This window comes from Zalophus californianus, chromosome 11 (assembly GCF_009762305.2).
Source record: "Zalophus californianus isolate mZalCal1 chromosome 11, mZalCal1.pri.v2, whole genome shotgun sequence".
NCBI lineage: Eukaryota > Metazoa > Chordata > Mammalia > Carnivora > Otariidae > Zalophus > Zalophus californianus.
In genome coordinates this window covers 19,325,751-19,338,980 of record NC_045605.1, presented here as the reverse complement: position 1 = coordinate 19,338,980, position 13,230 = coordinate 19,325,751, and the positions used below count along the sequence as shown (strand labels likewise).

Here is a 13,230-nt window from a genome sequence, read left to right as displayed (position 1 = left end):
TAAAAAAAAGTCATGTGAACAAGCCAGAGTTAGCAGAGGCTAAATACATAAATACATTTTTTCAAAAAGGTACACTTTAGACCAAAAAGATGGCTAAAATAATAATAATAATAATAATAATAATGTGCACAGCCGAGCAGGGCAGATCACCTTCAAAAGCCCAAAGGTCAGAGTTCCCAGAATTTGCATCCTGAGGTTTGTCAAGTTGAGCCTCTGGAAAACAAAGGGGTTTTGCATGTCATGTCATAATGCCACCGGATATCAACTATGACCATCCAGTAAGGTATAAAAAGTCGAGGTCACTGCAGGGAAGCTATTATGAAACAGTAAGGCTCCCAGTCTCAGGAGAATGGGTCCAAAAAAAGATCTTAAGTGGAAGATAAATCTATTTGCACTACAGCAGGAGAGGTACGTGAGTCCCTCTGTGGAATTTTCCTCTAACATGTAGCACTGGTGAGACTCTACAGAGAAGGGCATCCAGGTCTGGCTCCCCCACTCCTTGAGGCACCCCCACCCCACCCCAAGGCAAGGACCGGTTCCTATTCATCCTCGTGTTTCTGCCACCAGCTGAGTGGGTGCTCCAGAAATGTCTGAGTAAAAAGAGGACAGAAAGAATCCAGTGGGAACTTGAGGAGGGAATATGAAAGGGTCCTACACTCCAGAGATCTTCAGCCTGAAGTCCATGGGGATCTAGAAAGAAAAAATCTGCTGCTCTAATCTCAACTGTCATCTTAGAGATGAGGACACCGGTGCCTTGCCGAAGGTCACACACTCAGCGAGGGGTGGAACGTGTTCCAGGCTCCAGCTAAGTGACCGAGTGACCATACCCATGGGGGACAGAAGACAGGAGAGTTCCAGCAACGAGACTAAAATATATGATTTGCGAGGCTGTTTAGCTGAAAGGAGTAAAACTGACTGATAAGTGGCCTAAGACTATCCTTCCTGGCTCCTTCAGGGGAAGATAATGATCAGAGTTCTCTGTATCTATCTAGGGCATGAGTAACAATTGTGGATTTTAAGTATTTGGGAGAGCAAGGCTATGACCAGGCTCTCTTTAAACCATGTCAAACGTAAGACAATGAAAATGTTAATAGCGGCGTAACATTTATAAGGTGGTTACAACGCGCTGGGCCTCCTCCTGAGTACATTCCGGGGATTTATCTCCATGAATCCTCCCAATCCTTACACAACAGCCCTCGGAGGCAGGCGTGATTTAGCCCCACTTTATAGATGAGAAAATCAAGGCTTGGCAGAGTAGGTAACTTGCCTAGTGTCACGCAACTAGAAAGGAGCGGAACCACCTGCACCTGTCCCTTAGGGTCTCCCACACAGCTTAAAGGGAGGGAGCCCCCCATGATGGAGCAGCCATTCATGTCAGCTTTAGAACAAAGAGCCCTGCCTGAGAAGCCTAACTTACCCCCTCCAGGGGCAAGAGTCCTTGGCCCAGACTCAGGAGCCCCGTCACTGCTCAGTTCCCAAGATCTGCATTTTCTGGGGTTTGTCCACTCAGCCTTTGAATGTTTTCATAAATCTTATAAAACAAACAGACAAACTGAAGGGCTTTCAAATACTTAGGTAAGGTTATAATGCTTAACTGGATGGTGAACAATGTTTCACTCTCCTTTAAGCTGTACAGATACGTTATACACTTTCTTTTAGATGCAGGATACACTGCACAAATTTTTTTTAAAAGTTTTTTTTTGTTTAATAAACCCTGACCCAGCCCCAGAGTGAAGCCATCAGATCAGCAATGACTAGGGACATGGCTCAGCATGGGGGTAAGTACACTACAAAACTATTCTCCTGTAAGATCACCTGATCCAGAGAGCACAACTCCCCAGAAAGACTGCCCCACCTCCACGGCAAACCCTTTCTGAATTTTTAAGCTTAAAGCTCCAAATTTCTACCAAGTAAACACTCCTTTTCTCACGAAGTCAAGGACTAGAGTGTAGAGGCTAAGAGCACAGGCTTTAGAGGCAGATACTTTCAGTTTCATCCCAGTTCTGCCATTAACCATGGCGTCTTGGGCTTGTTACTTAAACCTCTTTGAGACTCAGTTTCTTTATCTGTAAGATGGGATAAATACCACCTTTCCCGCAGAGTTGTGTGAGGGTTACATGAGCTGAGGAAGGAAGGGAGGGAGGGAGTGAGGAAGGCTCCTTCATAGAAACATTGTTATAATCTGTAACCCTGTTCTTGCCTGGTCCCAAACCAGGCACTTCTCCAGTTCTCCCCAACAGAACATCTTGCCCACCAAGCTGGGAAACCCATCTCCACCCTCTCTGGCCATCCTGAGCCTGAGGGCTTCACACAGCTGAGTCCAGCAAGCTCACACACCCCTGCCTCACCTGTGAGGCTATCCGTACATGAAACCATGTGAACTCCACTCACCCCTCTGTTCTGACCAGACCACGAAGCTCTCTCCCCCCCAACCAGGGCCTCCCTTTGCTGTCTGTGGTCTAGCTCTTGCTTCTTCCCTGAGAGACCCCCCGCCCCTCCCTCAAAACTCTCTTAAACAATCTCCGTGGCTTCCATCCTTCAAGCACCAACCCACATCCCACCTTCTCCATTCAAGCCCTTCTCCATTTACTGTGCTCTCTTCCTCTGTTCTTGCACACCTTTTTAAGTTATAATTTGTATTCACTAAATGCCTTCATAAATTACCTTGACAAATTCCTCTAACTTTTCATGGGTATTTGTCTTCTCTCTTCTCATGGGCAAAGACCTGTCTTCCAGCTGCTTTATAACTGCAGCAGTGGTTAAGGTGTGAACTCTGGAGTCAGACTGCCAGCTCAAATGCTTTTGGGCTGTGTGACCTTGGGCTGATTCCTTATCCTCTCTGTGTTTCAATTTACTACTTGGTAAAATCTACACCATAATAATATATCGCTCAAAAAACTGCTAGGAGTTAATATATAGAAAACATTTTAAGATATATGTGATATAGTAAAGCTGTCATGTAAGTATTAGCTACTACTTTTGATATCCTTATCATCAGGATCACTATTACAGTGTTTAGAATGAGACAAAGTATCCAGTAAAAACATATCACTTTGTTGCATTTGAGAGGCATCTTTATCTGTCTAAATAAACTAGGGGGAAGCAACTTTGTCTAGGGCTAGATAATAAGGATTCTATCTTTGTGGGCCACAGTTCTCTGTCACAACTGCTCAGCTCTTACCCTGCACCACGAAAGCAGCCACAGACAATGCCATCCACAAATGAGTGTGGCTGTATACCAATAAAACTTTATTTATGGACACTGAAACCTGAATTTCATACAATGTTCACATGTCATGCAATATTACTCTTCTCTTGATTTTTCTCAACCATTTTAAACATGTAAAAATCAAAACCAACAAAACATACTTAGCTTGCAAAGCTGTACAAAAACAGGCAGCAAGCTGAACTTGGCCCGTGGTGGTTGTGTGCTGACCCCTGGCCTACCGCTGCACAATGTCTTCCATGACATCTCAAATCAAGACCTTTATTCCACAGGTAGTAAGAAAACCGCCATCGGGTTTTAAGAAGGGGAGTGGGCCCGTGGCCGTGCTTCCAGACAAGCAGCTATGGTCCCCACGACGGGTGCTCAGCGAGACTCCCAGTTCTCCTCTTCTCGGCCCTTCAGAAGCCTCCCGGTTCCCAGACTTCCCGCAGTCAGGCAGGGCCACATGACTAGTTTGAGATGGTGCTGAAGGGCCAGGCTCTCCTGACCTCTGCAGTGACTACGTAGGAGGTGCCAGGAGACCCTAGAGCCTGCATCACTGGGCCACCTGCCGTGCCTCACAGAGGATGGCCTCCCTGGAGGTCTTCCCCAGAGCCTCGGGGGGCACTTGCATGCTCAAGGGCTAACTGACAGTGAGTTAAGCGACTTGAGTCTGTGCGTGGAGGAGGGCCAGCAATTGCTATCATAGCACAACTGACCAGCTTAATTCAACATCTTTCTGCAAATGTAAACCAAAGAACGGCGTTAAGGATAAGCACACATAAAAACATCTGGCAATATCTAGTTTTCCTATCCTTTCACCTTAACTCATGTAGGAAACAAACGTCCAGCTTTCTGGACGAGGGATCAGAAGCATTCTCCTCCACGTTCTCTCATGAGAAACCCCAAATCGTCTCTTCCAGCAAACAAATTCAACGGCAGTAAGTCTCATAAAGGCCAGGAGGAAGGGTTTCTAGCCGGAAAAGAGAACCTCAAGTGCAGTGGTAGCCCTTATTTATGTGTGGGGGATCCATTCAAAGACCCCCCATTGGACGCCCACAACCACAGGTAGTACCAAACCCTATATATATATATATATACACACATATATATATATACACACACATATATACATATATATATACACACACACATATATACATATATATATACACACACATATATATACACCAATACACACACACCTATGATAAAGTTTAATTATTAAATTAGGCACAGTAAGAGATTCACAGCAATAATGATAGAACAATTATATGGTCATAAAAGTTGTGTGAATGTGGTCTTTCTTTCCCTCCATCAAAATATCTTATTTTGCTGTACTCACCCTTCTGGTGATGATTTGAGATGATAAAATGCCTATGTGATGAGATGAAATCAAGTGAATGATGGAGGTGTCATGGCGAAGTGTTGAGCTACTACGGACCCCCTGAGGATCTATCAGAAGGAGGAACACCAGCCTCCACAGCTCGGTTGGCCGCGGGTAACTGAAACCTCAGAGAGCAAAACCCTCCACAGATAAGTCGGGGAGTGGGGGAGGGAACTGCCATACTCATAATCTGATTTGTTTTGATACAATCTCTGCCAACCATCTCACATTCTAATAGAGTAAATTTCTTTCTTCTTAAAATAATAATGATGGTGACCAGAACCACAAAAAATCATGGTTACAGCCACTTATTTCAAGCCAGGAGCAGCTCCCAAAGTAGAAACCTGGATATGAGGTGGGAAAGGTCCGTCCTTTAAAAAAAAAAAAAAAAAAAAATCTGTGAAGCCAGAAGATCTGGTCACTGCCCTGAGCCGTCCTGATCACTCATGGGATTTCAATGCTTAGATGACCAGCACTCAGTGCCCTGGATTTAACAGACCATGGGAAAACTCCCAATTCCCATCCCACCAAATAATAAAGTCAATCTCGCACTGTTAGCGAGAGGGTGTGCCTGCTGGGGGATGTTTGTAAATGAGTATTTAATATTTTCAAATGAAGGTTCAGTGTTTCCTGCTGGCTAAAGAAGTATACCAAGAGTCCACATCACAAGCCATCGCTCTGTAAGGACTACAGCCCTTCTCTAAACCATTAGTGAAAAGGAAGCTGAGAGCCCAACTAATCTGCCCAGCACCACCCTCTCATCTATTAAATGACAATTTAATCCCACTTTCAAAACAGCTACCACCCAAGGCAAACAGAAGTTACCTAGCAAGGTCACACAGCAGGTGAGGAGGTGGTTACAAAACTCAGATTCACGAGTTGGCCCTCCAGAATCTCAAGCTACTGAGGGACCCCGACCTTGACTGCAGCTCACCTTCTGGTAAACATCCGAGTAACTGGGAAGCCTGGCTCTAAAGGAGGCCATACCCAGGCCTTCCTCCTCCTCTAGAGAAAATTTCTCACGGAAGAACCTCGGAACATAAACATATGACCTGATCTTGACATTCCAAAGACAGAAATTCCAAACCTTTTCCTTATGTCTAATTTAAATCCTCGCCTGCAACCTTACCCACTTCTTCTTTCATGGGCCTAAACCAGAGCTGAAGAAGGAAAGTGTTCCGTTTGTTAACAGATGTGAACGGGGAAAAAAGAACACATACGAGACAACTGACCTTCGGGAGCTAATGAAATATGGCTGACCACAAATCTCCATGAAACATGGAGGAATGCAAAAATGAATTTCTGTCCCAGCTACTGGTGAGGACATAAGTGAGCAGGCTCCTATACACAGCACTCCTATTCTTAAATAAACAGTGTGAAAGTAGCACGAATGCTCACTCACCCACTCAAACACAAAGAGAAGCTCAAAATTCCTCTCCTCTGTGGACCACGGCCTGACCACAGAAATGCCTCCCCTTCTCTATGTGTGAAAAACTATGCTCTCTTTACCCTATTTTCCCAGAATCGGATTCTTGCAGCACACTGAGACTTTCCTGAAGGTCGACTGTGGAGACTGCACCCACTGACCCCAACAGATGTGAGGACCAGGAACAGAAGGACAGAGAACCATGGACAGATGTCACTACCGTCTGCCACATCCTATGGGCGCCAAAGCACCTGCCCATGGAGCAGCCCCACAAACCTGGAGATCTTCTTGGCACCTGAGGTTCTGAAGGCCTACGGGAATTAGGGATATCTTTACATCACACACCCAGCAAAAAATAAAGAAATAAATGATAACCATGAGAAGCTAAGGAGGACTGAACTGTTCTTCGATTTTTTTTCTTTAATTTTTAAAGATATTATTTGTGTGAGAGAGAGAGAGAGAGAGCGAGCATGTGCAAAAGCAGGGGGAACGGCAGGCAGAGGGAGAAGCAGACTTCCTGCTGAGCAAGGGGCCCAATGTGGGACTCAATCCCAGGACCCTGGGATCATGATCCAAGCTGAAGGCGGTTGCTTAACGGCTGAGCCACCCAGACGTCCCCAAGATCATCCTTTGAGACAGTCTAAAGCCGCTAACAAAGGGGAGGCTGAATGGAGGGAAGATTTCTCTCTCACCATCCAGCCACTTGTCAATCACAGACGCGTACCTTGATCAGCTTCACCCAAAAGCATCCCCTGTGATAACCTCCTAACACCCTGAGGTGGGGTGTTAGTGCTGTACAAAGTAGAGCCTCTATTTACCTAACACTGGCCGGCCTTCCCGTCCCCACTCAAGCGCCAACAAGTCCAGGAAGCATCTTTGCTACCCCAGCTAAATGAATTCCAGCCTCCTCTGAATTTCTAGAGTGCTTGTTGTTAATTGCATGTATCTCTCCCTTAGCATTTACTGACTGATCTTGGAGAGGGAGAGAGACAGACAGACAGAGAGAGAGAGAGGGAGAGAGAGAGAGAGAGAGGGAGAGAGAGAGAGGGAGAAGGAGGGGGAGGGAGAGAGGGAGAGAGGGAGAGAGGGAGGGGGGGAGAGAGAGAGAGAGAGAGAGAGAGAGAGAGAGAGAGAGAGAGAGAGAGAGAGTGTTGTGTGTGTGTGTGTGTGTGTAAAGGGGTTGGGTCTCATTCTGTCTGTGAAGTTACCAATCCCCAGAAGTCAGAGGCAATGCCCTTTACATTTTTTAACCCCCACAATGCCTAAGCACAGGACTGTGAAAATAATCATGACTTGGTCAATATTTGTAGATTGAAGGGATGGATGAATAGTGGATGTGTAGATCTTGACCCTGCCCTTTGGGAAAGCAGGTCTAAGGCAGAGACACCTTGCTGTTGCTAGGGTAGTTGCAAAACTGAAGTAATAGTCAAGAAGGAAGAGTGCACCCTACCTTCTTCACTAACTAGTTGCAGGAATTTAGTCAAAACCTTTTAGCACTCTGTACTTCAATTTCCCTCGCTCTCAAATGGAGATGCCAACCACTTCATGGGGCTATAGTAAGGATCAATTAAGATAATGCATTTCCTTACACTTTTTAAAAGTTTAACTAACAAAATAAATATAAGGCAAAGAGACCACAAAGCGGGGGGGGGGGGGGGGGGGGGGACCAGTATTTGGTATTGTTCTATACTGAGGAAAGTGTACTACAGAAGAGCAACCGAGAACAGGTGAAACACAAGCGAAAATTACCCACAAATCCAATGCCTGATTGTACACCCGCTCTGTGTCTCAGATTGCTTGCTCTGTAAAATGAGGATCTTAAGCACAATACTGTGAGCTCTATGGGACTTAATGCCTGTAAAGTGCTTAATGTGGTCCTTGACACGTGGTAAGCACTCAATGAATGTTAGTTGCCATTATTACTGTTATTATCATCATTATCATCATTTTTACCTATTTTTTTTAAGCAGGCTCCACGCTGGGCATGGAGCCCAATGTAGGGCTCGAACTCATGACCCTGAGATCAAGACCTGAGCCGAGATCAAAAGTCAGACCCTTAACCAACTGAACCACCAAGGCACCCCAGCATTTTCATCATTTTTTATACCACTAACACAGAGTTGGTGTTCCAGAAATGTTTCTAGAAATGACTCAAACACTAGGAAGTTAGTTAATTCCATCTTCTTCCATATGCAGATAATGTTACCCAGAACAAGGCAGCCAATATATTTGGTCACCTTGTTCCTACTAGGTCTCCCTGTTGACAGAGGAGAAGAGTACCCTGACATGGGATACCAAAGGAAACTGCATGTAAGCCCTAACATTCACAATGCAAGGCTGGCCCCTGGGCCAAAATGGACCAATGTATCTACACCTAATGAAATAATGAATCATAGGACCTAACGCTCTCCAGGCAGACATCAATGGCAAAACCTCCCCATCCTTGTAATATTTTATTTGGCCGAAAGGGACAAGGTTATTCCAGTTACAGTTCCCAGCATAACACTGTTCTGCTGAAACGCATCAAGAGCTACTCCAGGCAGAGTTTTAAAGGCACCTATGTCTGCATGTCCCTGAGAGACTAACCCAAGCTGAGCAGAGAAGCATTCTGTGTTAAAGTGATGTCTCATTGTCAGAGACAGTCAAACACCCCTCAGTCCCAAGCCGGGCGTGCTGACAGCAGGGGCAGGGAAGGACGCTGAAGTGATTTCAGTGATGAGCCCAGTGTCCCCACTCACCCAGCAGGACCTGGGCCTTTCCTGGAGGCCTCACCCAAGTTACAGGCCCAGCCTGGCTCTGCTGAGGAATAAAGGGGCACCTCTAAAGGCTGCTGACTGGGCCTGGAACTCCCGGTGACAAAAGATTCTGCGAATGCCTTCCAACCCTGAAGGAATAAGGAACCTGGCCCCAAGAAAGCAGGGGTGGCAGTGCAGTACCTCTCCCTCCTTTCCTCAGCCTCGGGGGGGTTTCCAGCACAAGAGCTAAACATAAGAGGGAATGATACTAAATCCTGAAGAGAAGAAACTACAGGCTGGGGGTGGGGGGCGGGGGGGTCACTGAGGGTTACCACTCCTCAGGACCTCACAGTTTTTAAGAATTAAGCTACAAGAACTAGCTCCTCCCTTTCCTTTCCCCAAAGTTGGCTTGCTCTTCAAAACCCACGCAGGGACCTTTTTGCCTAGAGGAGGAGAGCTGGACTAGACTAATCCCTAAAGTCAGACTTTAGCCTCGGGTAGGCAGGGCTTTCTGGAAAGCCAGACGTAACCCAGGGCCAGGCTAGGACTCCATGCATTAAACTGCCCAATACCTACCCTGACTCTAGAAATCAACCTCCAATCCAGACAGGTCACCTCCCACGGTCCCACCACGGACTGGACTGCGGGTGGATGGATGCTAGCCGCAGGAAGGCAGGGCGCACCCCTGCAGGGAACTCTCCCAAACTCTCCTCCTCCCACCCTCCACTGTCCTCAAGGAGAGAAAGCGCCCTCCCCAGCCCAGAGAGCCGTTCTCCTCTGAGCTGCACACGCCACCCTGCAGGGAGCGCCAGGTCCCCTGCCACGACAAAGTTTTCCAGGCAAAATCTCCAGTTTCTCAAGCAGACAAAAAGCCAATTCGCCCACCCACCTGACTCAAAGGAGAAAAGGGAGAGGTGAGGGTTTTATTTTTAAAAATGGAAGGTAAAACTACTCTGACTGCGACTGTGGCCACCAGACAGCAACCTCACACATCAAGCACGAAGAGGCTTTAATATCCCAACACTCGGCCCAGGAAGAGGCGCCGACCAAGCCCCCAAGGTGTGTGTGTGTGTGCCCGTGGTGGGCACGGCGGTGGGGCCATCCCCTCTCCTTCGGACACCAGGCATGCCAGAGGTTGGGACCTGGCGCTCACGACTGTCTGCTCAGAGAGAAGCCTCTAGGCAATCAGAGCCTGCCTCCCAGGACGAGGGTGCCCTAAGAAGCAGGGTGAGCAAGGCCCCTGGCCAACTGCTGTGGGGCTGGGGAGGGTACCACTGCACCCACCTCCAGCCTGACGCCACCCACAGGTCCTCGTGAAAGGGTCCCTTCTCTACCAAGACCCCTCGGTGCACAGGCCCCTCAAAGTTGGAGACTCTTTTCAGCTGCACTTTCTTCTCCACACCACCCCCCCCAACAAGATGCTGGCATAAAACACTGCAGCAGTGCAGAAGCGGGGGTGAGCCAGAGAGAGCAACCCAACTTTGTAGAGTGTGCGGCCCCCCCTGCTGACCCCTCGACGGCCGTCTGCGGGGACGGGCCTGTGTGAAGGAGACTTCTTGAGGATGCCCGGGGGCGGGGGTTGGGGGGGGCACATGAACAAGGACGGGGTTGAAGAAAGATGACGAAGAGGAAGGTGCCTCATCCACCCTCTACTTACCAGGAGAGCTTGAATCCTTTCATTAGTACAGGCACGAGAATCCACTGACTGTGTCCTTAGCATCCCCGTGACAGCTCCGGAGGTCCCAGGACATATTTGAAAAGATGACGAAGTCCCCAAAGAACAGAATCCCATGTAATGTGACTTGAACACAGAGAGAGAAAGAAGACAGGGAAAGAGAGCAAGCAAGTGCCAGCCAGAAGGACCCCTTGCGCGCTGGGCTCGGAGGCCAAGGGCAGCTTCTGCAAATCCAGCCCGGGGCTGGGGCCGCCTGCCCGAGCTGTTGCTGCCACTGTCAGCTTCTGATGGGGACGGGCAACGCTGGCCAGGCTGCAAAACAAGCCCGGAGTGGCTGTCACCAGGCAAGCTGGCCGGCCACCCACCCACCCACCCTCCCCTCCCGCCGGCTCAGGGCAGCCTCAGGGAAAGGACCCAAGGAGAGCCCGGCTGGAGAGCGAGGAGCGAGCAGAACCTGCCCCTCTCTTCCCCTTGCAGCTCCATATAATCTCCTCATCAATGCAGTACCCAAGCAAAGCACTGCCAGCCACTTCCGCCCATTTAAAGACACAGCACATGTTTTGTCCCGGGATGGGACAGAAAGTGAGGGAGAGGGTGGGTGAGTGAGTGGGCAACGTGATGCCCGAGAAGGAAGCGGAGAGGGGCAGGAAGAGCGGCAGATGGGCACTTCCCTAGCATCCAGCCAAGGGTTAAAATGCCACACCCTGGGGGCGGGGGGGGCTCCCGCTGACCCCAGGCCGTCTGCTAACCTTGGGAATCCAAAGCACAGCAGACCTGAAAGGCCAGGGGGGCTAGTGCCTAAGTGTCCAAAGGCGAGCTGCTCAAGGCCACCTTAAGTAGAATTCTCTCACCCTCTCCCCAGCGAGGCGGGGCGAGCTCTGCGGTGAGATTCCCAAGCCGTTCACAGCACGCAGAACACACAGTTCCCTTCCCCTGCTGGGGAAAGTGCCTCGCCACCACTTCTGGGGCGCGTGGTGGGGCAGCAACTTCTGGTGGCCCAGCAGCGCCCCCCGTCACCTGGGGCCCAGGGTCCTTTTAAGGTGGCCGCAGGGGCCTGGTGTTGAATCTAAACAACATTTTATCACCACTACCGGGCTCTAAGAAGACTCAGACCCCTCAGAGCATCAAAGGGAGGCGGCCCTGAGATTTTTAACTCCAACTAGAAGATACAATCCGCTCCTAAAATCCTCCAAGCTCGGCCCACCGTGTCCCAGTCCCAACAACTTCCCCAGCTGTGTGACTCTTTTTTTTTGTCCTCCCCGAGATTATGGCCTATCTGGGTCAGTAACGCGGATGGGTGAGAACAAACAAAGAGGAGATTAATTATGAAATAGCAACCTTCAACTGAACCATATGAAGCCTTTACCCTGAAACTTGCCTCAAAGCAATCATCTACAGACATCCGTCCGTGTTGTATGCACATCGTCTGTATCTGAGCCTCCACAGTGATAGCCTTATGAACAAGCGGAGTGCAAGACCCCCACTGGTAACACACAACTGTACTTGTGACGCCTTGTTTATTACCTGCTTTTCTCTTTTTCGATGGTAAACACCACGAAGGGAGGCACTGTGTATCAGGTTCAATTCCACCCCCCGCCCGCTGACTTAGGAGGGCTTATATATGGTAGGTACTATTCCCAAGTAGTTAACTGAAGTGGCCTTATGCGAACCTAACTAAAACACTGCAGTCTCCCTCCAGTGTCCAGAGTGTCCAGAAACACTCTTGAAGGGATCCAGAGCTTTTAGAGAGGTCCTCCCAAAGCAGCCTGGGGCTATGGACTTTCCCTCCAACCACAGCCCCCAGGCTAGACAACACTTGAAATGCTTTCAAGACTTCTTTAGTTAGGTACCTGCAGCAGAGATATTGCAGGGATGCAGAAGTTCTCCTTTACAACCTAGGTAATTCATTGAAAGGGCCTCCCGGGACCTGTGATGCCAGCCCCTAGACAAATGTCACTTAGAGTACTCTAGGTAGATGAGAACATTCTCATCCTGCCCTACCAACTGCTCTGGTCACAGGTAACACATAAAACCTGCATCAAAGCTTTCCAATATTTTATTAGAAGCACATCACTATTATGTTAAAATTCTTTGGTTTTTACTCTTATTTTTTTAACTCCTTGCAACTATTAATAAGAATGTATTCGGGGCGCCTGGGTGGCTCAGTCGTTAAGCGTCTGCCTTCGGCTCAGGTCCTGATCCCAGGGTCCTGGGATGGAGCCCCACATCGTACTCCCTGCTGAGCAGGAAGCCTGCTTCATCCTCTGCCTGCCGCTCCCCCTGCTTGTGTTCCCTCTCTCGCTCTGTCAAATAAATAAATAAAGTCTTAAAAAAAAAAAAAAAGAATGTATTGGAAGCATATTATGTCAGGTGTCATGCTAAGCATTTACTTGCATTATCTCATTTAACTCTGACATCCATATTATGAAGTAGTGACAATCATGATTTTTCAGGTAGTGCTGTTGAAAACTCACAAGTGTAGCATCTAGATTTGCCTAACGCTAAAGAGCCAACAAGCTGCAAGCTTGAAACTTGAACCCAGGCATGTTCAACCCCAAAACTCAGTCTCTTAATCAGGATGTATGCTTATTAAAAAAAAAAAAATCTGGGGCACCTGGGTGGCTCAGTCGTTAAGCGTCTGCCTTCGGCTCAGGTCATGATCCCGGGGTCCTGGGATCGAGCCCCGCATCGGGCTCCCTGCTCCGGGAAGGCTGCTTCTCCCTCTCCCACTCCCCCTGCTTGTGTTCCTGTTCTCGCTGTTTCTCGGTCAAATAAATAAATAAAATCTTTTTTTTTTTTTAA

General features: G+C 48.3%; 1 protein-coding gene across 10 annotated transcripts in view; it reads right to left on the bottom strand.

Annotated features, from left to right (window-relative positions):
- GRAMD1B (GRAM domain containing 1B) overlaps nucleotides 1-13,230 on the bottom strand; it is a 236,531-nt gene that overhangs the window by 81,324 nt on the left and 141,977 nt on the right. The window contains exon 1 of one of the 10 annotated variants that reach the window (XM_027579990.2): nucleotides 10,411-10,732. The exons of the other annotated variants lie outside the window; for them this stretch is intronic. Coding sequence (XP_027435791.1) covers nucleotides 10,411-10,433 — 23 coding nt within the window. The 5' untranslated portion in view covers nucleotides 10,434-10,732. Of the gene's footprint in view, nucleotides 1-10,410; nucleotides 10,733-13,230 lie in introns of those variants that run through there. 10 annotated transcript variants of the gene reach the window in all.